The sequence below is a fragment of the Spermophilus citellus genome (genome assembly GCF_964194105.1).
Source record: "Spermophilus citellus genome assembly, chromosome: 3".
Lineage (NCBI taxonomy): Eukaryota > Metazoa > Chordata > Mammalia > Rodentia > Sciuridae > Spermophilus > Spermophilus citellus.
This window is the reverse complement of record NC_138184.1, coordinates 14460469-14486287: the sequence shown is the minus strand read 5'-3', so window position 1 is coordinate 14486287 and position 25819 is coordinate 14460469. Positions and strand designations below refer to the sequence as shown.

The window sequence follows — 25819 nt, the reverse complement described above, 5'->3', positions numbered from 1 at the left end:
AACTCTCTCTACTCAGAAATCTGGCCAATCATTCATGCTTAAAACCAACCCACTGTTACACTTTGGAAACATGTTTGGCAGTATCTATGCAAGCTGATGGAGGCCTCTCCTATGACCCAGCAATTACATTCCCAGGTAGACCCAAAGAGCCCATTGAGATTACCTGCTAAGGAAACATAGTAGGCTTCATGAGAACTCCAAATTAGAAATAACAAACACCCATGGATATGTTCAGAGATAGCAAAGATTATTTCTGAACGCATTTAAAAGTTTTTTGGGTTTCCTACTTCCCTAAGAACAAACTTTTCAAGTGGACTTCGTGGTCATCTGTGCTCTTGAACTCTGACCTGTCTGCCTTCATCAGGACTCCCTCAGCCAGTTTCACCTGGCCAGAGCTCAGTGGACATCCCATTATTCCAAACACACCAGCTCTGTCACCCTGAGCCTGTCTGTGCACTTGCTGTTCCTTCTACCTGGAAACTCCCCATCCATCTGCCTGCTTCATCTGAATCACAAGTGCATGCATTTCCGTTCCCATTTTACACATCACTCCCTCCAGACACTTTCCATAAGCCCCTAGCTAGCTCTTAGAACTACACTTAGCCCCTATAGATGTCTGGGCCTCTCGTTGTAACTCTGACCATTTGGTCATCTCTTGATACAGGAGAGCTTCCAAAACTGAATCGTGAGAAGCAGAGGACAGAGAATTCTTTTCTTCTTTTTTTTTTTTTTTTTTTTTTTTTTTTTTTTTTTTTTTTTTGAGAGAGAGAGAGAGAGAGAGAGAGAGAGAGAGAGAGAGAGAATTTTTTAACATTTATTTTTTAGTTATCGGCGGACACAACATCTTTGTATGTGGTGCTGAGGATCGAACCCGGGCCGCCCACATGCCAGGCGAGCGCGCTATGGCTTGAGCCACATCCCCAGCCCTCTTTTCTTCTTAATCACTGCTGACTCCCAGCACCCCGAAAATTTCCATATCAAATGAGCATGAAATTGACATTTATTGACTCTGAGAAAATAAGAGGGCAAGAGGCTGTAAGAACACAGAAGAAGTGTGAATCTGACTAGGCTCACTGAAGAACTGGCAATTCACTTGGAGGACTTTGAAGGACAAAGAGCTTCCCAGGACATGCTGGAATAGTGTTCTTGGCAGAGGGAACAGTTTGAGCAAAGCTGTGGAGGTGTGCTAAGTATGAGAGGGAAACCTGGAAATACATACTGGGCATATGCTATATGGGGTCTTGATGATTCCCAGAGAGTCATCACTTTTGAAAGTAGGAGTCCAGGTAAAAGGCTGGGGCATCTTGAAAGTTCAGGCCAAATTCCATTTGGAATGAGGCAGCCATATCATTCCTTTGCCCAATGTTTCAGGTAGCTCTATTGTGCTCTGGACCGGAATTTTCAGAAAACACAATTGACAGTATGTTCTCTCAGCATAGAAGAAATCTGAAAAGGACCTAAGAGAGGGACAAGACGTCTGTGAATATAAGAATACTAGGCTCCATAAACTCTTTCTTCACTGATCCTTCTGGCACTCGGGCCAGAGAGAAAAAAGACCTAAGGCTAAGGCACAGAGATGGATGGAGATTGGCCATGGACAGCAGCGTTGCTGCTTCTCATAGACCACTTCTGTAGGTATCCGCCCTATAGTATGTAATTCTAGTGACTATGGTGGAACATCCTGACCATCTTCGGATCATCCATGATGCTGGTTCCTCTATGTTCTCATTTCTGTGAAAAGACACAGATCATGTTAGGTTGGAGAAAGATCTCTTCCTTAGCTCCAGACTGTCAGACCTGACCTTGTCTTCCCAAAGCCAGAGTCTAGTCCACTGGACACTTAAGATGACAAAGAATCATAACATAACCTCACATCTAAGAGTGGTCATCTGGTCAACCTCACTTTAAGAAAGTAGAAACTGAGGCTCAGAAAGAAGTAATCAAGTATAGATGCCATAGTAGGTCTGCACAGTCCTGGCTGTCACCAAGATATCATCTGATTGACCAGCACTTGGTTGTCTCTTTTCCTATCTGTGTGATAGTCTCCTTAACTGTTTACAACACTCTGAATCTGGAGATAGCTTTCTGAAGTGGGACAAGTGACATTTTTTGACTTTTAGTTTCCACTATAATACATTATCAATATGTGTGGACATCAAGTCTAATGCATGTAGAATATGTGGCACATAGTAGTTGCTGGGTCTGTCAACCAAGTCCCTTCTGATTCCCTTTCTGTGCATTCCTTTTCCTAGGTCTACAGCACTCATTCATTCCAATCATACTCTCTGTTCCAGAGATTTCAGATGAGTCAGACATTTTTTTCCTCCCTCAAGACACTCGATCCAATGAAGAGTCAGGCACAGATGAAGGCACGGGTAAGAAGAACAGGAGCTGGGGGAACCCAGAATGGGAGAGTTGGAAGACTTCCCAGGACCAGGGCAATTTAGAGCTGGAAGTGTAAGAGTGGTTTCTCTTGGGCAATGTATGTGCTCAGTGTCTTCTGGTCAAACTGCATAGCCCTGCCTCTCTCCTTAGTCAACTTCTATCCTATCCCCATCATCCTGGTGATACCAGCCAGTCTAACATGAGCAGTGTGTTCCTCTACAATAAACATATCCAAGATGATATGTTCCCCAGTGGATGCCTGAAAAAATGGATAGTACTTATACATACATACCTATGATAAAGTTTCATTTACAAATTAGGCACAGTAAGAGATTAACAATAGTTAAGAATAAAATAGAACCATTATAACAGTACACTGTAAAAATATCATAATAATGTGGTCTCTTTCTCAGTGTGCCACATTATTCCGTAGTCACCCTTCTTCTAGTGATGATGTGGCATCATACAATGACTACCTGATGAGATGAAGTGAAATAACTGATGGCACAGGAGGGCACAAGATTTCATCAAGGTACTCACAACAGCACACAATTTAAAATTTATGAGTGTTTCTGAAATTTTCCATTTAATATTTTCAGACCATGATAATCATGGTACCTGAAACCACAGAATTCTATCTGTAGATAAGAAGGGTATGACTATAATCTTACAAACCCCACAGCAAGGGCTGTGTCCACATAGCTAAGGGCAGCCCTACCTTGAAGGCTTGTCTAGGTGAAGCCAATGCTTTTGTGAATTGAACTAATATGCTGTGGCTGCCAAAGGACTGTGCTACAGGCTGGAGGCTGTACAATGGAAAGTAGGCCAGAGGTAAGGTGCAGCTTAGGTGGGGGTCACCTTCATAAGGGGGAGTGATGGCTGAGAAGGGAAGTCATCAGTTGCTTTGTCATGATGCAGAGATGGATGTTTCTACACAGGTAACATTAGCTGGTAAATCTCAGAGAGGACACGAGCTTGGAGAGAGGTGGCAAGATTGAATCTGGACAGTGGCAGAGGCACATGGTGAAAATGAGTGTTGGAGGAAAGAGATAGGAAGGAATAAGGAGGCCAATCCCCTGGCTTGACAGACCCCAGCCTACCTCTCTTTGGGGGAGACTACCACCTGCCTGTAACCTATGGCAGACTGAGCCCATTGCAGGAAACTACACTCAGGTAACAACTGTACTAATATCATGGTGTCTCAGACTCCCAGCCTAGCCCCTCCCCAGATCCTCATTTGTAAATGGGGATCAGCACATCACCTGGACATCCCTCCTCTCAGCCACACCTCTTCTTCTTCTGTGTTCCACCTGTGCACCGAGACAGGAATGGGGAGCAACAGTGCCTCAACTGGACACCTTCACACACAGGATGGGGATAAGACAGCTCCCACGGGTGAGTGAGGCAATGCTCTGTGCAGGTGAGTGTCCTCCTACCACACCTTTACCTGGTTCCTACACAGGTCACCCCACGAGGCCTTTATCTTACCAATTTTCACTCAGCTACACCCGCCCTCAGGCACTTGCCCTTGTCTTCACTCAGGTGTCCACAGCTGGCCTGTGATACCTTCATACTATAGTGTCTGGTTCCCACCGTGATCCTTGGCCTCTCCCCTGTTCCAGTCACCTGCCAGGTGTCCCCACAGGACATAAGATGTGGACTAGAAGCCTTGGACCCACCCTTTTAAGTTCCTCATTATCAATCCCTTGCCCTCAACCTGGCCAGAACGCTTGTGCAATACCCCAGGTTGTGTCCTTGTCTCCTCCCTGTCCTAAAAACGTTTCTTGACCCAACTCCTGTTCCTTCTCGGTTCCCTTCCCAGACCTTTACCCTCGAGCATCTGAAGACTTCAACTCACCTGGTTTTCCCTGAGTCCCTCTCCAATCCCCTACCCACTCACTTCCACCTGACCTCAATCTCCCTAGTTCTCTCCAAGGCTCTCATTGTATCTGGTCAATGTTTAGCCAGGTGCTCGGAGTGTGGTGTCGGACGCTGTCCTAAATTTATTTCAGCTGTTGCTGGGCTAGCAGGGCTGGGACTGTGGGTGCTAGGGCACCCACTCAGCCCTGCACTCCCTGCCTCATTCTGCACCTTCTGGCCCAGCTCCGCCCCCAGTCAAAGGCCGCCCCTCTTGGCTTGGCCACGCCTACCCATAGGTCATCCCCATTCTTCTTGCCAAAGCAAACCCCTTCTGGGTCATCCCAGCTCCAGGGACCCTCCCTCCCCTCCATGATCCCTCCCAGTCCATCTAGCAGTTCACCCCTTCTCCCTGATCTCAGCTCTACCAATCTCATTTTCAGGGCCCTAAACTCCAAGTGGACCGACGCTTCCTGTTCACCCAGCCGCCTGACTTCCATCCCCTTTTCCTGACTTCCATCCCCTTTTCGGGTGATTCTCCGTCAGTCTTGGCTCAGCCCACCCACCCCACCCCTGACCTCAGCCTTGCATTCCCCAGGCTACTCTTGGCTCTCAGTCCAGCTTGTTTCCTACTCCCACATTTTTGTACTGGGGATTGAACCCAGGATGTCTCAAATGGTAGGCCAGTGCTCTATCACAATACCCAGTCCTTTTTAAATTTGGAGACAATCTCACCAAGTTGATGGCCTCTAACTTTCAATCCTCCTGCCTCAGTTTCCTGAGCAGCTAAACCTACAAGCTGTGCCTCTCCTGGGACCTGCTTCACCTTTCCTCTTGGTAGCACCTGAACAGCTCCAGTTACAGCACAGCCCCTCTTCTGCTCAGCCCCACCCCATCCCTTTTCTGCAATTCTCAGGCTGAAGCTGGAGCAGCAGGCCTACAAGAACCTGCTCACCAAGCCTCCTTTGGCTAGTCTTTAGTGTTCTGCTAGGAGAGAACTCAAGCAGCAAGCTGAGATCTCCTGAGATTTTGGACTTGCAAGTGAGTGGGAGAAAGATGCGGAGGGAGGAGAAGCAAGAGAGAAGAGGGGGAACCCCATCCATTACAGTAGGATCTATTCTCTTTTCCCATCACCCATAGGCAGGAGGCTACACCGGAGGCCACCTCCAGAGGCTGCACAGCCAGCTGGTAAGTCAGAGAGTGGAAGCAAGTTGAAGAGCTTGAGTGGCCAGAGGTGGAGTTCTGAATCTCAAGGCAGAATCTGATGATGTGGGTTGGGATCTAAACTTTCAAGGTGGATTCTGTGTCTTGGGTCAACTCAAGGACATGAAAAAGGGCTTGAGGGTCTGGGGTGGCTATCAGTGACTTGGAGTGGGGAATGGAGGGATCCAGATCCCAGGAATTCATTTGTGGATCTGGAGACAGTGCCCAAGAACAATCCCTTTTTGTGCAGGGTCCAGGCACAAAAAGGGATTTTAGAGATTCACTGCAGAGGTGTCATGCAAGGAACAGAGAAGGATCTAGAAGATTGTCCAGACCTAAAGGAGGCATCAAAGTAGGGTTGGACTATGAGATGAAAAAAAGATAAAACTCAAAAGGTTTCAGAAGCATTTCCTTGAAAATATGTCTTGTTAGAACTACTACGTCCTTCTTCCCTTCCAAATGCTTTTCCAATTTATTTCTCCATGTCTAACATCCTCTCTTTTGGTATTCTAACTTCTAAAGAAAGCCCTCAGTAATGCCCTTTTCTTTCCTAAATTTAAAAGGAAGTCCTGGTTTATTAGTATGCAGATTGCTGGATACCAGTTAATAAACTATTTCTAAGAAACATGCCTGGAAATTTTGTTTGGTAGAACAAGCCCTATGTAGTTGTTTTGACTGCACACTTGTAGTTGTCAACCAGAATCAGGAACACTCATTCCCAATATGAACAGAGTTGTTTACTATGCAATAAAAGGTCTATGTAATTAGATTAGACTGTATCTATAGACTTTGGAGTTAGTGCATCCGAGAATACTCCCAACAGTGACAGTCTGATCTGTCTGGTGCACACAGGGCTTGCAGGAAAATGCAAACTGTGAATGTACCTGTAACGTGGAACTTCTAGAGACATCTGTGCAACCTACAAAACTGAGAAAATACAAATGCAATAGTCAATGGTAGTTTGGGGGATACTCTTGAGTGATTACTCAAAAAGTCAGGAAAGGGAACTGGAAGAAGGTATCTTTCTGACCTAACACATCTGGCTATCTCCAGGTATGATGTCTGCAAAACCTGACTTAAGGCTACCTCACAGTCTATTAGTGTATTCTAACACAGAACCATAAAGGACAGGGAATCTGGAAAATACTAGTTCCCAACATTTCTCACACGCACATAACTCAATCCAGAAAAATTCTCCCACCCTAGGTTTTTATTGTCCTTCCTCTTTAACCCAAAGTCAATCATCCATCTAACAGAAAAAATAACAGAGTAAAGGGCAACAGATTAAATTCACACAGAACTTATAATAAACTTGACATATTTATAAATTAATGCCAATTATTTATTAGCAATGAGAAGAGAATGAACTTCATTATACCAAATTTTTCCCCATAATAAAGAAGGGTAGAAAGTATATAATAGAAAAGGGATATCCCAAATCTGCCAATTCAGTGACAAAACTCTCAATAATTGTGGGCACAGTGGTGCATGCCTGTAGTCCCAGCTACTCAGAAGTCTAAGGCTAGAGGAACCCTTGAACCCAAGAGTTTGAAGACCAGCCTGAATGATATAACAAGACCCTGATTCAACAAACACCAAAATACCTGACAAAACACTCAACTATTAACAAAGACTAATTTTTCAATGTTCCATTAACCACAGAATAATTTAAAACTATATAAAAAAATCAGATCTACTGCATAATAGAACTACATCTCAATTCATTCAGGAATCTTACAAACTTACATATATAAAATGAATGAGAAAAAGAATTATTAACTGGCATAAGAGAAAAAAATACCTATTGAACTCATTAATTCAAGGGTACTTACAGAATTATCTCAGTTCAACATTTCTTTGTGAGAATAAGATTTTGAAATCCATAGCAGAGAGATCTACTTTAAGAGAAAGTCACTGATAAAGATTATTAATAAAGGTACAGCTTTTATAACATTTCCTTCAAATTATGATTTCTGGTGAGCAATATACCCAAATTAGTTTGTATCAAGCATTTTATATTTCTTTGATATATAGAATTTCAAAACATTGGTAGTTTCCACAAAAATCTTGGAAATGTTTGTTAAATTGAAATTTCCTTGGTTGGTTTAGTTTTTTCAGTGTTGGGGATCAAACCCAGGGCTTCACATATGCTAGGCAAATGCTCTGCCACTAAGCTACATCCCCAGCCCCAATGTACATTTTTACATGCTGTTAGGACGTAAGCCAACTGAAGACATTTGAATACCGTTCATATTCTTTCCCTGTGTGTTCTTCCATGGCTTTGAATTGAACTGTGAGGATTAAAAGCTTTTCCAAACTCCATTCATAGTAGTTTTCTACACATGCATTCTTGTGTGTGTTAGAAAGGCTGTGTGATTATCAGCTTTCCTGCATTCCTTAGGTAGGATTTCTCCTCAGGATCAGTTCTTTCATTCTTACAAAAGGAACTGGGACAAGAGAATATTTTCCAACATCCCTTAGATCCACAGGGTGTCTGTACAGTATTAAATTCATTCACGTATTCATAACTGAAACAACAGAAGACTTTATCACGTCTTATACTTGTACAATTATTCTTTGCTATGAGTCTTCCCATGTTTATACAAGGAATTTTGACACCTGAAGGCTTTCCCACATTCATTACATTCATAAGGTTTCTCTCCAGTATGAATTTTTTCATGTCTTCGAAAGGAATTAGAACTACTTAAGCCTTTCCCACACTGCTTACATTCATAGGGTTTCTCTCCAGTGTGAGTTCTTTCATGTATTCTAACATAACTGGAACTACTGAAGGCTTTCCCACATTGCTTACATTTATAAGGTCTCTCTCCACTGTGTATTATCATGTGTCTTCGAACACTTTTGAGACAAGTGAATATTTTCCCACATTCCTCACATTCATAAGGTTTCTCTCCAGCATGTGTTCTTACATGCATTCGAATGTAACTGGGACAACTAAAGGCTTTCCCACACTGCTTACATTCATAGGGTTTCTCACCAGAGTGAGTTGTTTCATGATTTCGAACAGAACTGGGACACTTAAAGGCTTTACCACATTGTTTACATTCATAGGGTTTCTCTCCAGTGTGTGTTCTTTCATGTATACGAAATAAACTGGGATAATGAAATGTTTTCCCACATACCTCACATTTATATGGTCCATCTCCACTGTGCATTATCATGTGTCTTCTAACACTCTGGAGATAAGTGAACATTTTCCCACACTGCTTACATTCATAGGGTTTCTCTCCAGTGTGAGTTCTTTCATGTATTCGAATATAACTGGAGCAGCTGAAAGATTTCCCACACTGCTTACATTCATAGGGTTTCACTCCATTGTGAGTTCTTTCATGTATCTGAACATAACTGGAACTCCTGAAGGCTTTCCCACATTGCTTACATTCATAGAGTTTTAATCCATTGTGAGTTCTTTCATGTATCTGAACATAACTGGAGCTCCCACAGGTTTCTGCATGTTGCTTACATTCATAGGGTTTCTCCCCAGTATGAGTTATTTCATAGTTTTGAATGAGATTGGTCCAGTTAAAGATTTCATCATGTTCTTCATGTTCATAAGATTTTTCCTGATACTCATATAGTCTATGTCCAAAATCAGATGTGATATGCCCATTTAGGGATGAATGACCAATGGTCACTTCTCCACCTTCAGGGCTTTCACATGGTTTTAAAGCAGGAGTTTTCTTTTTCACAATGTGGTCTGAAATCTGGCTGAAGATTTCTTCACATGGACTACCTTCTTTATATCCACATAGTCTCTCTATCACTTGACTTCTGCAAAAAATGAGAAGCACATTACTAAAGGTTTGTTTACTAATAATTTTATATTTATTTATAAGATACTGAATTTACATTTTTAACATTATCAGTGAAAATATAGGCTTTATGCCCTGCCTGGATCTTCTGAACATGAATGAACTGAACACTTTGCCAATGGCTAGACCATAACTTCTATGAAAACAGTGACACCCACACTGGATTACTTAATACTGTGTTCAAGTGAACTATTTTGCAAACATATGTATGTCACATTTAAGTTTTAGAAAAAATTTTATAAAAATAAATAAATTTGAAGTTTAATTTCTCATTTTTAAAATTTGCTATCATTTTAAGATTCTCCAGGGACACTGCTTTCTCTTGCTAGTACAAATTACCTTAGATTTCTTTTTTTTTTTAAGAGAGAGAGAGAATTTTTTAATATTTATTTTTTGGCAGACACAACATCTTTATTTGTATGTGGTGCTGAGGATCGAACCCAGTGCTGCACACATGCCAGGCAAGCACGCTACCACTGAAGCCACATCCCCAGCCCACAAATTACCTTAGATTTCTTCTAAAATTTTTGTATTCATCGTCAATGTTCTGGTCTTCCCATTGTATTCCTAAAATTCAAACACAGAAAAATCATTATGAGTTGGACATGGTAGTGAATGCTTGTAGCCCCAGTTACTCAAGATGATGAGGTGGGAGAATCACATGAACTCAGGAGTTCAAGACCAGCCTGGGCAACATAAAATACCCCATCTCAAAAATCAGTCAATCAATCAAAAGGAAAAAAAAAAGGAAAATAATTGTTATTACAATATTATAAAAACGTTGTTTATAATGTTGTCATTACAACATTTTAAAAAAATTATTAGTCTCTATTCATGATACTCTGTGACCATGCTTGACTTGTTCAGCAACATAATTTTTTTCTACATTCCAAATCACCAAAGAGCACTGATGAGCAAAAAATACTTGTTCTCTAATTGATTAAGTGAGGAAAAGACATCACCCTTACCTACAGAGGTCAGGTTCCTGAAGGTTTCTAGCATCACTTCTCTGTAAAGATCCTTTTGGGAATGATCCAGCAAAGCCCACTCCTCCAGGGTGAAGTTCACTGCTACATCCTCAAAGGTCATTAAGTCCTAAAACATCCCACATGTTTAAATTAGGAAGGGTAAGACTCAACACTGTTGATCTACACTGAAATCATAATAGGTTCACATGATGCTGTGGACTCAAAATATTTATTCTATTACTTGGTAATCAGATTTACCCTTTATTCACTCTCACATCCTCCAACACAGCAATTGTGATAGACTTGAACTATGCATAAAGCAATAGATGAACAGGTACACACCCCTCATCGATGAGTTTATGGAGTAAGATGTGCAGCTTGGATCACCCTTAATGTCTCTTTGAACAGAAGACCTACAGTCCCTGTCATAGCAAAGTGTTGGTGTACTGAAGGGCCTACCATTAGCAGTCCTGAGACTGCATATCCTTAGAACAGTCTCTTTCAATATTCGACCTTTTTATTTGTTCTAATTAGTCGTATGACAGTAGAATGCATTTTGATACATCATACATACATTCTTCTGGTATTGACCTTTGATAGCATTCAGAATCTGGATTTTGGGAAAGACCCCACCAATCTAATAAAAGAATCATAACTTATTGGAATAAAAACCTGTATTCAGAAACCTCTGTGAAGCATTACAGAGGGTAAAAAATATATATAAGAGGATGGGGAGGGAGAACAAGAAAAGAACAAGAACAAAAGAAAATGTGAACTAAACCATATTGATGAATTGCTGAAGTCTGAATTGAATGGGTACAAGCTTGAGAGGTGAAAAGTAGAGGGGGGGCCATTCTTAGGACGTCCTCCTTCATTTATGAGTTCTACCTCCAGAAACATTACAGTTCTCATTGTGATGGTCAGATTAAAAACTGTTTCCTGCTTTGAGCAGGAAGAAAATAAAAGTAGTCATTTTGAAATATGCCCACAGAAATGTGTTCTTAAGTCCAGTCTTCAAAACAATTTCTCAAAGGCCTTATCAACCGGAATGTTACCAGAGCTTTATGTTACTAAGGCAGGCTACTTTATTTAAAAAAAAAAAAAAGCAGCAGCTTCTTTTGGCTCAAAGTTCTGAGAATACAAAGTCAAGAGCCTACATCTGGTGATGGCCTTCTTACAAGCAGAGTCTTGAGACAGTGCAGAGCATTACACAGCAAAAGACAAGATGTAGGTGTGTGTGTGTGTGTGTGTGTGTGTGTGTGTGTGTGTGTTTATGTTCTGGTTTATCTCCCTCTGGTGATAAAACCAAAGGGATTCAATCATGGGGGCTCCACTCTGATTACCTAATCACCTCCAAAAGGCTCTAACTCTAAATACTACAGTGAGGTTAAGTGTCTATCCTCTTAATTCCTAAGGGTAGGGGTTAAATTTCAACACATGAAGCCTTGAGGGACACTCAAACTACATCCAAATCACAGCAAGAGCCAAACCTCTGGGGAAGTGTACCATCCAGCTCCACCCCTCTGGAACCTTCCTGCTCAACTAAGGCATAAGGATGAAGAGTACTTACGGAAGTCACAACCCAGGAACACAGGCATCCTAAAAAATGAGATCAAAACACATCCATGCAATGTTCTGCCTTCCCCTACAGTTTACCATGACATGAGTGGGGCTCCTGTATAACAACAGTAGAATAAAACTGACAGAACTGCATGCTTCACACCTTATTTAAGAAGTCTCAGGGGCACACCAACAAATAGGGTAACCTGAATGGAGCGTAAAAATGTCTAGAAACACACCATCTACTGAGACTGGGTCATGAAAAAATACAAAATATGTGCAGACCTACAACTAATAAGGAGGCTGATAAAGTAATCAACCTCAACCTTGTCCCCAACAAATGAAAGTCTGGAACCAAACAGTTTCACTGGAAAATCTACCAAACATTTAAGGAAGAATAATCCCCAATCCTACTCAAACTCATCCAAAAACAATGAAGGGCAACATTTCCAAATTTATCCTACAAGACCAAAATTAGGCTAACAACAACAACAACAACAACAACAACAAAAATACGGTCAACTGTCCCTTATGAATGAATATTGGTGTTGAAATCCTCAAATTCTTATTCAATGGTAGAGTAATCAAAACAATGTGGTGACGGTATAAAAACAGAGATCTAGATCAATAGAATATGACAGAGAGCCTAGAAAGATACCCACGTATCTTTTTTTAAATGGTAAATGACTTTTAAAAAAATGTTTTTATGAGTGCACTATAGTTAAACATAACAGTGGGGATTATTTTGTTTTTTCAGTGTCTCTCAGTACCAAGGGCTCTGCATTGTCACACACCAGCAAGGCAGGTTCCTAGGAATAAACAACTGGGCCTTCCCTGACTTCCATTTGCAGACTCAACATTGGCCTTAACATGAAGTCACTGGGCACGGAACTCCTCCTCGACCAACACTATTCACTTACTTTTAAGGGAGAAAATACCAGTGTTTGAGGAATCTATTAAAATCACTTAGGCTTTGTTTATATATATAGGAGGTAAAGAATTCTAAGGCACTTATCCATCCGGTAGCTCAACTGCAAAAGCACAAGTGTCTATCCCTTTAGACAATTACAGTGTAACTTAATTATCATTTCCATGCAACAAATTAGCTAGCATTAATTATATTTGAATATTTCTGGATGTTGCCTCTTAAGTCTAAGTACCAGAAAAGAGAACAGTGTTCATTGTTCACTGTCCCAAGCTCCTCATCCAGGAATGGAGACAAACTCAAGTTTCAGTGAGTCTTTGTCATCCACTAATCTACCTACCATACCTTCCAGTGGAAATGTCTTTATTTCTCTGCAGCCACTGTGGAACAGTGATTTTCCCCATGTCTCTGAGATTCTCATCCCCAGCAGCATTCTCAAGGCTAAGTCCTATTATCCCATTTGAAGTCAACCAAAAGATAAGACCAGATCTGGGAAATGTACTACACACAATATGGAGAAGAACAAAGGTTAATAAAAAATTTTAAAGGAAAGGATAAGGCTAGATATTTAAGTTTTTCTGAAATCACCTCTTTCTTGCTTCTTTGAATATATTTTGTCTTACCTCTCAAGTTCCACTGAAAAACTGAGGCTCAAAGAAGTAAATCTTTCTTAAATGACAAGGCTAGGGAGTGCAGTGCTGGTGTTCAATCAATCCATCCTACCATACAGGACATTTCCCCTCACCTCCCATCCTGCTAACTGACATGCTCAATATCCACCCTCCAAGGGAAACAGACTTCCCTGCTGTGTGCCCAAAGTGCATTTTCCCTTTCAGGAAAGGAAAGGAAATGGCACCATCTTATTGGGGTGGGTTTTCCTAGTCCTTTGGGATAGTTTTATCCCTTCAAAAGGAATCCAGGGGGCAGGAATCATTTCTATCTTGTCCCCACAGCACCAACATCTGATAAGTGGGCTAACCAATATGTTTTCAAGAAAAAAAGACCTGGTTAGGGAAAAAAAAAAATCTTACTATCCCAAAGGCTTAGCCACTTAAGTGAGGATTTATCAAGAGATTCCTCCCTGCCATGGGCATCCATCTGCTCTGTTATGAGATATCAACAAGCAGGACCTTTAAGAGGTGAGTAAGCCCTACCCTCATGAATAGATTAATGCATCCATGGATTAATGGATTAATGGGTTATTTTAAACTTAGCCAGTTTGGCTAAGTCTCTCTGGCACTTCCTTTCTCTGGACATGTGATGCCCTGTGCCTATTCCAGCTCTGCCAGCAAACAACCAGATGGCACCTCTCAACTCTGGACTAGAACCATGAACTAAAAATAAGCTTTTCTTTATAAATTACCCAGACTGTGGTGTTGAGTTATGAGCAACTAAAAATGGACTGAGAAACCTAGGAAGAGTTATGCTGAGAAGACAGGGTCGTGCATTTGAGGCCTTGCTTCCAGATATTTAGAAAATTCAGGGGGAATCAGATCCTCTCTGGGGAGAAAAGAGGGAGGGGGACCCCACATACCACAGCTCCTCTGCAGGAGCCCTACACACACCACACACACACACACACCCCAGATCCTCCCAGGGGAGACAGGCACGGGGACCTCACACTCCACAGCTCCTCTGCAGGACACACACACACACCCCAGATCCCAGGGAAGACAGGCACGGGGACCCCACACACCACAGCTCCTCTGCAGGAGCCCTACATACATGCACGCGGGCGCGCGCGCGCGCACACACACACACACACACACACACACACACACCACGCCTCCCGCCGCCACCGTCTGGGCAGACGCGGGGCTGCGCGGCGAGCTGTCCAGAGAGGGTCCCGGCTGCCGGCCCAGCCCCCACGGGGCGGAGGGACCGAGAGCCCAGCGGCGCCAGCCGCGGTCGGCCTCCCGAGCAGAGGCGGAGAACACGGGTCCCCGCTGCGGGTTCCGCGGGTCCAGCCGGCCCCTCCTTCCCCCTCCGCCCCCCACACTCACCATTTCTCTGCTTCCGAGGTCTCGCGGCGTCCTGCCGGCTGCTCCTGAGGTCAGCGGAGGTCACAGCGCAACAAAGGCTGAGCCGCTAGGCGCCTCTCCCGGGAGCGGTGGCCAGACCCCTACTGCGGCTGCGCATAAACGATCCCCAAGGTTCAGGCCGTCTCCCCAGCCTCTTGCCGGCGCTCCTGATTGGACAGTTCATACAGCCCCGCCCCAGAGGCCCTGATTGACTAGTGATCCAGGAGCCTCCCCGAACCCTCAAGAGGCAGCGACCCTTACGTGTCTGAGTGGAGCCCAAGTGACAGATTCCAGCCACAGCCCTTGCTAGCCCAGGTGGCCTTCTGGGGCACAAGCCTGGCCTCACCCCGGGATAAGCAGAACTCGTTCCTCCTTTCCAGAGCTGGCGCCGGCTTCTTACTGTACTCAGTGGGTCTTTCCCGCTTCTGGTCCTGGAAATGGGGTCACAAGCATTGAATAAATAACTTTCCTTTTCAAACAGTCTGACAGACCCTCCTTGAAGTCTTGGAGAATAGACTGTGGTATCTTGGGTGAGTACCCTGTCCATTTTATTTGCTTCTGTTCTTTCTAACCAGGTCACACCATCTGCTCACACAGAATACACACAGAGCACACACAGAATATTACAGCAGTCCTCCTTTACCCGCAGGAGATACATTCCAAGAACTCTAGTGGATGTCCTAAATCTCAGTACCAAACCCATATATATTATGTTTTTCTCTATATGTGCACGCCTGTGATAAAATTTAATTTGTAAATTAGGTACAGTAAGAGATTAAAAACAATAAGACAATAACAAAATTTTACAATATAATGTAATAAAGGTTATGTGAAGGTGATTCCTTTCTTTCTCTAGCTTATTATACTCTACTCACCCTTCTTGGGATGACACGAGATGGTAAAATGCATGCATGTTGAGATGAAGTGAGGTGAATCACATAGGCATTGTGAGCTAAGTTAAGCTACTATCAATTCACTGTCTGAGCTGGTTCAAAATGATCAAGATAGAAAAGTTCAGGCTAGATGTGTAGCTTAGAGTGCTTGCCTCGCATGTGCAAAGTCCTGGGCGTCACGTCTAGCACTGTGAAAGAGAAAAGGTTTGAGGAGGGGCAGAAGGAGAGAGAATCATCTGCCTCTAGTGATCCTGTATCATTTTCCACTTAATATTTTTGTCCCAAGTTTAACCAAGAATAACCAAAATCTTGGAAAGCAAAAGTGCTCTTAAAGAGGACTACTATATTGTATCTTCCTTCATTCCAGGTCCCAGGTTCATCTCTGGAGAAATGACACTGCTTTTGTGTGTTAATAAAATACACACAGCTCAAGGACGGAGACTAGTCAGTTCACCAGGAAAGTCCATGGAGTGGAACTTCCTAGTTGTTTAACTTAGTTGTTTTTAATTGACAAAGACGGTTGGAAATTGGAGCCTACTCTCTAGACTCTAAGGATGGAGCTAATCCCCAGTGACATATGATTTAATCAATCATGCCTACAGAATAAAATTTGCATAAAACTCCTAAATGCTGGGGCGTGGAGAACCTCACCTCTGTGTTGGTGAACACATAGAGATGCTGGAAAGTTGACACCCCCAAATAGGACTTGGAAGTTCCACATATCCCCTTCTCCCATACTTGCCCTACGCACACTCCCATTTAGCTATTCCTGGGTCGTATCTTTTATTATGCATTGATAATAGTAAGGGAAGTGTTTTTTTTTTTTTGGGTCCTATGGATCATTCTAGCAAATTATAAGCACAAAGTGAGGAAGAGATTGTGGGAACCTGACTTTGTAGCCAAAATGGACAGAAGTGCGGGTTCTCTGAGCACCCAATTTTTCTGACACATTTCTCAAGAGTGCCCCACTTTTGGGACTGAGCCATTAAACCTGTGGTTCGTTGAATAAGGACTGTAGAGAATGTTGGGTCTGAGTTTACAGATGATTCTCCACGAGTGAGCATTGGCTAGGAGAAGCTACCAAGTGACATCTTTATGGAACGGTGACCCTGCAGGGCAGCAAGGTAGAGAAGCCTTCATAGTGAGCATTACTTCAATTAGTGTTTGCCTGGAAGGCTCGATTTACAGATATATGTACCTATACTGATTCATAGGTAGTAGCTATCCATCCAGCAGATGACTTGGAAGGAGACAGATTTTAGGACTGATAACAAAGAGCTATTGCACTAAGAATGTGAGAACAATTTGCTCCCAGTGAAGGATCACTGCAGAAGTGCTCTCAATAATCAAGTGGCAATAGACCCCTTATCTGGTTATCAGTAGGTCTCATCTCAGTGTAAGGGTAAAAAAAAAATAAGATTAAGTTTTCCCTGTTGTCTAAGAGAAAGGAACATTTCCCCGCCTCTGCTTTTTCTTAGAACTTATATCTGTAAATTCTTCCTCTGTCCTTCAATATATACATGAATCTTTTAACAAGCTAATAAGCCTCTTGCCAGCATTAGAACTCAGGAATGTTTTTCTTAAGACTCTGGGAGCCACTTGTTTGAAATGTAAACATTCAAAGAAGATAGGGCCCTATCTTCCACCGGAAGTTAGCTTAAGTGCTTTTTTTGTCTTAACTATAACTGTTGCTTGTTGTGGAGAGTCAGTGTTTAAAGGCAACTAACCAAAACAGATGGCCACCCTAATTACCAGGTAAATTTAGGATGAAAGAATGTTAAACAATTCATGCTGTCAAGTCCTTTCCCATGAAGACAAGTTCTGGTCTGTCTTGAGAACATGTAGTAATGGATTATATCTGCTGATTTTATTTAAAAGACAGAGTATCTTTTTGTCTTTGCCCTGCTGAGCCACACAGGGATGACATCAGGAATGGAGCACAAGATGGGTGATCCCTCACCAAGGCTGGTTTGGATGCTGCCATTGCCAAATGCTTTACCAACTAATTAGACCAGTGCCGATCCCGGAATACAACAACCTTAGTGCAAGGTTGATTGTTTGGATGCTTACTACCATAGAAGGGGCTTGGAATTTAAATGTGTCCTGAATATGGATTGATCTTTCCTACCAACCAAGAATCATGTTAGTTAGCTTTCCAGGACTATGACCAAATAGCTGAGATGAACAATTTATAAGGAGGAAAGCTTTATTTTGGCTCACAGTTTCAGAGGTTTCAGTCCATGGACTGTTGGTGGCACAGTACATCATGGCAGGAGAGCAAAAAAGAGGAGACCTGTTTATTTCATGATGGTCAGGTAGAAGAAAGAAAGAGAGAGGGGGAAGGAAGGAAAGAAGGAAGGAGAGAAGGGAGGGAGGGAGGGAGGAAGAAGCTGGAATCTCAAAATCCCCTTAAAGGCACCCCCACCCCAGTGACCTAACTTCCTTCCACTGTGCGTCACCACCCAAAGGTGCCACATTTCCCAATAGAGCCATTGCCTGGGGAACAAATCATCAAAACATGAACCTTTGGGGGACATTTAAGATTCAAATTATATCATATTATATCAATTAGTTATACATAGTCTTTTAAGAGTTCTGTACCCCTGAGATTCTATACATAATCTTTTAAGAGTTTTATACCCCTGAGATTCACTTACTTCACCATGTACTCTATCCAGAAAACAGTGAAATGGCACCTGCAAAATTCAATATGACTTATTTTTCTAGCTCTATGGTGAGTTAGATATGTGGGTCATGCCTCCCACTGTGAAAAGCTATAAAGAATAAGAAAATATAAAACTCATGTTCTTGTAAATATTGACGACTTGGGAAGAAAATAAAATGTTCTCAGGCTAGAATTTGGATAGAGACAGGAGCTCAGGAGTTAAACTGAGTCAGCTTTAACCAGGAATGAGCTGATGCAAATGAGCCTACATTTCAGTTTCCAAGGTCTGTAGAGTACAGGAAATGAACAAACCCTGATACAGACAGATTGGAAAGTGTCGGTAGAGATCTTCCTCCCCATAAAGCAAGGAATCATCAATGAAAGAGTACACTAGGAGCAAGGAATTCTGCTATAAGGGGAATTCAAAGAAAAATGATGATCAAGTTTCTGCACTGAGTTGAGGGAGGAATTACTTCTAGAGAGAATTTGGAACTAAAAATGCAGGTTTCCAGAAGGAAATAATGGTTTCTTGAGCACCCAAAAATCTGAAAGTAATTTAATTTATCTCAGATTCATCCTGTCCTTCAGGGAGACTGGCTGAAGCACAAACAAATCTCTCGGAGAAATCCATCTTTAAATCAGATCTCAAATATCATAATGAACAGGGAAAAGTTTAAAACTCTTCTCTAACACAAGGTGCCCACTTTTATTCAACATAGTACTCAAAGTCCTAGCTAGAGCAATTGTACAAAAGAAACAAAGTCACCCAAATTGAAAAGGAGGTAATCAATTTTCCCTAATTGTAGACAATGTTATGTATAGAAAAACCTAAAATCTCCACCCAAAATTCAGGAAAGTTGCAGGATACAAAATGAATATGCAAAAATCAGTAGCCTTTTTGTATGCCAATAGTAAATTATCTGAAAAGAAGTTTTAAAATCTTTATTTGCAATAGCTAATGAAAAAGCACCTAGAACTAGTTAGCCACGCATGCGAAATATCTCTATAATGAAAACCATAGAACACTGATGAAAGAAATTGAAGAGGACACAAAAAAATAGAAAAATATTCTCTGTGTTTATGGATTCAAAGAATTAATATTGTTAAATTGTCCATACTGTCCAAAGAAATATACAGACTCAATGCATTTTCTATCAAAGTGCCAATGACATTCTTCACAGAAATATAAAAACATTCCTAAAATTCATACCGAATAAAAAAAATTCTCAAATAACTAAAGCAATCCTGAATACAAAGAAGAAAAGTGGAAGAATTACAATACCAGATTTTAAAATATACTACAAAGCTATGGAAACCAAAAAAAGCATGCTACTGACATTTAAAAAAACTTCATAGATAACCCAGAAATAAGTCCACATAGTTACAGCCAACTTATTTTTGCAAAGGTGCCAAACACGTACTAGGGAAAAGACAGTCTCTTCGATAAATGGTGCTGGGGAAATTGATATCCATAAGCATAATAATTAAACCAGGTTGCTCACCATATACATAAATCAACACATGGATTAGAGACTTAATGTAAGATCAGAAACTATGAAACTCTAGAAGAAAACATAGGGGACTACTTCTGGACATTGGCTTGGGCAAAGATTTTTTAAAAATAAGACCTCAAAAGGCAATAAAAGCAAGGAGGTAAATGGCATTATCTACACATCAAAGAAATAATCAACAGAGTAAAGACAATCTTCAGAAAGGAAGGAATATTTGAAAACTGTTCATCCATCAAGGGATTAAGATCTAGAAAAACTTAAGGAACTCAAACAACTTAAACAAAGTTTTGATCAATTACCAAACTACAGATAATAGGAGCAATTAGTTCCAAAGTTCTACAGCACAACAGGAAAACTAAAGTCTACAATAATATCTTATACATTTCAACATAACTAGAGGAGAATTTGAAGATTTCCAACATGATTTGTCCATGTCTAATCTGTTTATGTCTGAACATAAATTTAAATTTCCACAGGATTTTTATGTACATTTGTTGTAGGGACAAACGAGGCAAGGCACCGAAGATAGCAGGAAACAATTTTATTTGGCTGCAGCCAGGTTCATAGGGCACAGCTTTTGCTGTAATCAATCAATCCCCTGAACCCCGAGTTCAGGGAGTTTCAGAGTTTTATACCCAGCATGTAAGGGGAGGGGTTCAGAAGTTCACAGTCTGCAGAAGTTCCCAGAAAAGCAGCTTTTTCTTTCTCTGTTCTGGGCAAGTTAACTCTTCAAGGACAACACCTGAGAAGGGGAGAGCTTCTTCTCCCCTTTCTTTCCTCCCCCTGCCAGCTGTCACCATGGAGCCCATTTGTAACTTATCTTAAAAATGTAGACATCTCTGTGAAGCCCAGCTCAAGGCCAGAGGCCTTGTTTGTACATTTCTTCAAAGTATTATACTGGATACCTTTGTGAAAAACTATTAAGGGGGTGTCCAGCACCTAGAGTGCTGGTATCTTCCTGGCCAGTGGCCAAGTAAAACAGGGGGACATGAAAATAGGAAGTTTATCTACACCGGACTCTTTTGCTGACAGTCCTAAAATCAGCCATGGTGAAGAGGGCTTTTCTGTGGAGAAAGGGAGTGCCACTTCACATTCAGTCCAGAATCACATGCAAAACAATGTCAATGTAAAAGTTTTAATAAAGAAAATCTCTGTCTTTCCTCTACCACCTACTCCTCATAGCCAATGCTCAAAGCAGAAACAAATCTTTCTTATGACTCAATCTCTTTCAAAGTCAGTAAGCAATTATATATGCCAAGCTGTTTCATCTGGCACAATTATCTTTCTTTTCCTTCATAGGTCTTTAGCAATAAAGAGATGGTTTATGAAAAAAAACAGACATAGTATACTGCTCAATATACAATATGTATTCAGAGAGTGGCTTTTTTGACTTTTGTCATACAGCAGCAGGGATAACAACCTAATATTCAGCAATAAAGTTTTGTTTCCTATTTCAATATGAATAATGTATAGTCCAAGTATATGTGTGTGTTGATTTCCGCATTCTTTAAAAAATTATATAATCATAGGCATGGATCACAGATGGCAGTTTACAGACATAGTCAGTTTCAAGGAGATTGAAACAATATTGAGTATTGCTAAAATTAAGATTAGCCCCCAACCCCATATCAAATACAAAAACTACCTCAAAATGGATCAAAGACCTCTGGGTAAGAGCTAAAACTATAAAAATCCTATTAGATGACTTTAGGTGTTCATGACGTTAGATTAAGCAATGGTTTCTTATACATGGCACCAAAAGCACAGACAACCAAAAAAAACAAAAATAGACCAGTTGATATTATCAAAATCAAAATCCTTTGGGCTGCAAAAAAAAAAAGAAGCCCAAAACAAAGAAAAAAGACAACCCACAGAATGTGATCAAATATTTGAAAATCATATATCTGATAACAGACTTGTTAACTAGAAAATACAAACATTCTTATAATTCAACAGAAAGAAAAAAAACAATCCTATTAAAGATGGTTAAGTAGAAAAATATTCCCTTAAAAAGATATAGAAATGGTGCAAAAGCACATGATAAAATGCACAACATCCTTATTCATTAGGGAAATGCAAATCAAAACCACAGTGAGATACTGCTTCACACCTGATAAGATGGCTGGTGAAAAAGAGAGATAACCAACAAGAATTGGCAAGGTTGTAAAGAAATTGGAACCCTAGGGCATTGCTAGTGGTAATGTGAAATGGTGCAGACTTTGGGATGTAGTCTAGTAGTTTCTAAGTTAAACATAGAGATGCCATTTGGTCCAGTAATTCTACCCCTAAGTATATATTCAAGAAAAGTGAAAACATATATTCCAAAAAAACCCCTTATACATAATCATGTGTAGCAGCATTATTAAAAAGAGCAGGGCTGGGGATGTGGCTCAAGCGGTAGCGCGCCCGCCTGGCATGCGTGCGGCCCGGGTTCGATCCTCAGCACCACATACCAACAAAGATGTTGTGTCCGCTGAGAACTAAAAAAATGAATAAATATAAAAAATTTAAAAAAAAATAAATAAAAAAAATAAAAAGAGCAAAAAAATAGAAATGCTGAAATATCCATCAATGGTGAATGGATAAACAGACTGTATTATATCCGTACAATGGAAGATCATTTGATTAAAGGGAATGAAGACTGACACATACTACAACATGGGAGAACTTCGGAAATATTATGCTCGGTAAAATAATCCAGTTGAAAAGACCGATTTCATTTATGAGTCAATTCATAGTAAATATCTGGGATGAACAAACTGAAAGTAGATTCGTGGCTGCCTGGGGCTGAGGGGAAAGGGGTTAGGAGAAATGGGGAGTGACTGCTAATGATGTGAGTTTCTTTTTGGGGGGTGATGAATATTTTCTAAAATCATTTGTGGTACAGATTGCCTAATTCCAAATGTACTAAAACCATTGAAATATGCACTTTAGGGCTGGCGATGTGGCTCAAGCGGTAGCGCGCTCGCCTGGCATGCGTGCGGCCCGGGTTCGATCCTCAGCACCACATACCAACAAAGATGTTGTGTCTGCCGAGAACTAAAGAATAAATATTTTTTTAAAAAAGAAAGAAATATGCACTTTAATGGATAAACTGTATGGAATTTGAATTATATCCTGATAAATCTTTCATGTCTCAATAAAAGCAAAACTAATATAAGAACTCATAAAGATGAAGAAAAGTTTTAAATATTTATTGAGCAACACCTATGTGATATACACAATTCTTTACACCAGTCTTAAAAAGTACATATATATTATTATTGTTGTTGTTGTTGTTGTTGTGTGTGTGTGGTGCTGGGGATTGAACCCAGGGCCTTGTACATGTGAGGCAAGCACTCTACCAAATGAGCTACATCCCCAGCCCCAAAGTACATCTTATTAACTCCATTTATAGATAAGGGCATGATCCTCTTTGTACTGAATTCTCCCAACACTTCCACACTGGCTACTCAGGTGCTTGAGGAATAAAATTTCCTGAGGAAGGTCTTCTTCATGGCGTTCTTCAGCTCCTTGTTCCTTAAGCTAAAGATGATGGGGCTGAGAAAGGGTGTGAGGACCGTGTAGGTGGTGGCCATGAGGGTATCGCCTTCCTGAGAGTGGGGACCCTTGGGCTTGAGGTAGATGACAGAGGCAAAGCCGTAGTGCACGATGACCACAATAAGGTGGGAGGCACAGGTGGAGAAGGCCTTGTGCCGACCCTCAGCAGATGGTATCCTCAAGATGGCAGCCACGATGAAGGCATAGGAGAGGAGGATGAGGAGGAAGCAGCCCAGTAGGGCCGTGATGCACACCAGGCCCACACCAAGGGCAGTAGTTGGTACATTATTCCCACAGGCCAACTTCAACAGAGGTGGCACATGGCATAAGAAATGCTGGATCTCATTGGGTCCACAGAAAGTGAGGTGGAAAATAGATGTTGTCACCACCAGTCCCACCGCCAAGCCACCAGCCCAGGACCAGGCCACCAGGCAGGCACAACCACGGGGGCTCATGAGCACGTTGTAGCGCAGCGGGTGGCAGATGGCCACGTAGCGGTCATAGCCCATGACGGTGAGCAGCAAGGAGTGGGTGAAGCCAAATGTGAAGGAGAAGAACATCTGGCTGGCACAGGCCAGGAAGGCGATGGAGCGGTGGGCGGACAGCAGGTCAGCCAGCATGCGGGGGATGATGGCCAAGGTGTAGAGGATCTCGGAGATGGAGAGGGCGCACAGGAAGAGGTACATGGGGGTGTGGAGGCTGCGCTCGCCCCAGATGGTGGCCATGATGAGCAGGTTGCCCAGCAGTGTGAAGAGGTACATGAGCAGGAAGAGCAGGAAGAAGACAGGCAGAAGTTGCTGCGGGAAGGTGGAGAAGCCGATGAGGATGAACTCAGACGCCCAGGTGTAGTTTAGCCCCGGCATTGTGGTTGCACCTGGGGGAGGAGAGAGGGAAGAAAAACCCGTGGATAGGAGCACAGGGTCTCTAATGGGTCCTACCTGGGGAGAATTCCTGAAGAGGGTAATTCACCCATCCAAGCCAGTTAGTCATCATTTTTTAAATGTGTTGAGGTTTAAGTACGATTATACATCTTGCCAGGTGCAGTGGGGCACACCTGTAATCCTAGCAGCTCTGGAGGCTGAGACAACAGGATCTTGAGTTCAAAGCCAGCCTCAGCAATTTAGTGAGGCCCTAAGCAACTCAGTGAGACTCTGTCTTTAAATCAAATACAAAATAGAGCTGGGGATGTGGCACAGTGGTCAAGTGCCCCTTAGTTCAATCCCCGGTACTGTCCCCGCAAAAAAAAGATCATACATACAGTGCTTGTACAGGTCCTAGTAAGGATTCAACACATAAGAACTACTACTGATAATAATTATTACACTATTATTACTATGTTAGCCTCATACACTCCTATCCCACCATGCATTTCTTTGTTCCAGTTTCTCTACCCTTCCCCCCATAATTATGAGTACAAATCCCACAAGGGTTAAGACAAAGTCACTCTCTAATTGCCACCATTAGTTGGAAGTCATCTCTTCCCTGTGTCACAGAAAGGATGTAGGGTCTGTTTAATTCTCAACACCACTGCGTACTAGCTATGAGACTTGGGACAGGTTGCTTCCCCTCTCTGAGACTCATTGCTCACCTGGAAAATGAACTAATAGTCTTTATCTCAGAGCCATTACTTAAGTTGATGCTTAAATGAGTTGATGCACATGAAGCACTTAGCTGTCATCACCGCCGTTTGGTCTAACTTGTGAGTTGTCCAAAAGGATGGCACCAACACGGAGTCATGTTGTCTGGCCCCAGCGGAGCCCTCTATCTCCAGGCACTTGCCAATATTATTCTCTGAGTCTCCTCCCCTCTCCTTAACCCCTAATTCCTGAACTTCCCATCCTCAGCCTCCTGCTTAGTGCAGAAACAAAACAAGGCTCAGTGATGGGTTCTCTTAAGATAGGTGGGTTCTCAGGAAGAGAGGAAAAAGAAACCCTCGGTGGATGGACACTCCCATCAATGAGCATGACTAGCCACACTTGTCCTTCTAGTTAGATGAACAAGATCTCTAGCATATCCTTATAACAGGTCAACTAGAATAAAAACATAGTCAATTTAAATGTCAACAGATTTAAAGACTTACACAATGTGCCCACAATTGATTTATGGATGATTGCTTAACCAAAAAAAAAAAAACCATTCTGAACCCCAAATATCAAATGATTATCATGGGATTTGATCTTCAAAGAAGCTTGCCTGAGTACCTGCATGTTGCTTCCCAGAAAATCAGAGACCTCAATCTTCTGTATCACTCATCTTCTCTGAGAAGAAAGGGGCACCCACACTCTGCCTTTGGGGTATGTACATTTTAATGTCTTTAAATAATAAATCTTTGCTTGTACCTTGCTTTTGATGTATCCTGGGATTCTTTTCAGCTAAGGAAGTCAAGAACAAGCCCAGGCTGAATTGAGGTCCTACTGCTCACCCCTCAAGGGGTGGGGGGCTCCTTGGACCCTGTTCA

At 41.9% G+C, this 25819-nt stretch overlaps 2 protein-coding genes across 8 annotated transcripts; both read right to left on the bottom strand.

Moving 5' to 3' along the window:
- Positions 1-766: 766 nt before the first annotated feature.
- LOC308644305 (zinc finger protein 20-like) lies at positions 767-14899 on the bottom strand. Of its 7 annotated transcripts, XM_081285267.1 has the most exons (6): positions 14735-14899; positions 10247-10373; positions 9785-9845; positions 8589-9237; positions 6647-6694; positions 767-1731 (listed from the first exon to the last, which is right to left on the bottom strand). In XM_081285267.1, exons 1-5 carry the CDS (start codon positions 14735-14737, stop codon positions 6683-6685), a joined length of 852 nt encoding a protein of 283 aa, XP_081141393.1. In that variant the 5' UTR covers positions 14738-14899; the 3' UTR covers positions 767-1731; positions 6647-6682. The 7 variants fall into 7 exon arrangements, 5 of the variants coding, with proteins under 5 accessions (XP_081141393.1, XP_081141392.1, XP_081141394.1 ...); XR_014020960.1 differs by having other exon boundaries at positions 6647-9237; XR_014020961.1 differs by having other exon boundaries at positions 767-1457; positions 6647-9237.
- An 8374-nt stretch (positions 14900-23273) lies between these two features.
- On the bottom strand, positions 23274-24224 carry OR10H2 (olfactory receptor family 10 subfamily H member 2; the record flags this gene model as incomplete). Its single annotated transcript, XM_081287288.1, has 1 exon — positions 23274-24224. One exon carries the CDS (start codon positions 24222-24224, stop codon positions 23274-23276), a length of 951 nt encoding a protein of 316 aa, XP_081143414.1.
- Positions 24225-25819: the final 1595 nt, after the last annotated feature.

Bases quoted from the DNA above. Each gene is read 5' to 3' on its own strand.
- LOC308644305 (XM_081285264.1), bottom strand. The intron at 9,846-10,246 runs GTAAGGGTGATG...TTTGAATTTTAG, and splicing joins CAGGAACCTGACCTCTGTAG to GAATACAATGGGAAGACCAG. The intron at 9,238-9,784 runs GTAATTTGTGGG...CATTTTTTGCAG, and splicing joins AATTTTAGAAGAAATCTAAG to AAGTCAAGTGATAGAGAGAC.